At 56.4% G+C, this 220-nt stretch overlaps 1 protein-coding gene across 1 annotated transcript; it reads right to left on the bottom strand.

Moving 5' to 3' along the window:
• Positions 1-3: 3 nt before the first annotated feature.
• Positions 4-216, bottom strand: LOC108554742 (protein lev-9-like; the record flags this gene model as incomplete). Its single annotated transcript, XM_017910113.1, has 1 exon — positions 4-216. A coding segment is annotated over one exon (213 nt), but the record flags the coding sequence as incomplete, so codon positions are not given.
• Positions 217-220: the final 4 nt, after the last annotated feature.

The raw sequence follows: 220 nt of genomic DNA, 5'->3' as shown, positions 1-220 counted from the left end.
CTGACACTCCATCGACTTGGAGTTGTTCAATGGCCCACCGCCGACCAGCTCAAAGCCATCCTTGCACATGAATATCGCCTTCATCCCGTGATCGGTCTTCGGCGCTATCACTATTCCGTTTTTCGGCGCCTTGGGCATCTGCTTACACCTGGCCGGCGAGCAACTGGGTACTATGGACCACGTGCCGTTATTGCAAACAACCGGTGTGCTGTTCGCCGCG

Source organism: Eufriesea mexicana, unplaced genomic scaffold (genome assembly GCF_001483705.2).
Source record: "Eufriesea mexicana isolate 0111107269 unplaced genomic scaffold, ASM148370v2 C37008783, whole genome shotgun sequence".
Taxonomy (NCBI): Eukaryota; Metazoa; Arthropoda; class Insecta; order Hymenoptera; family Apidae; genus Eufriesea; species Eufriesea mexicana.
This window is presented reverse-complemented; position numbering and strand designations above follow the sequence as displayed.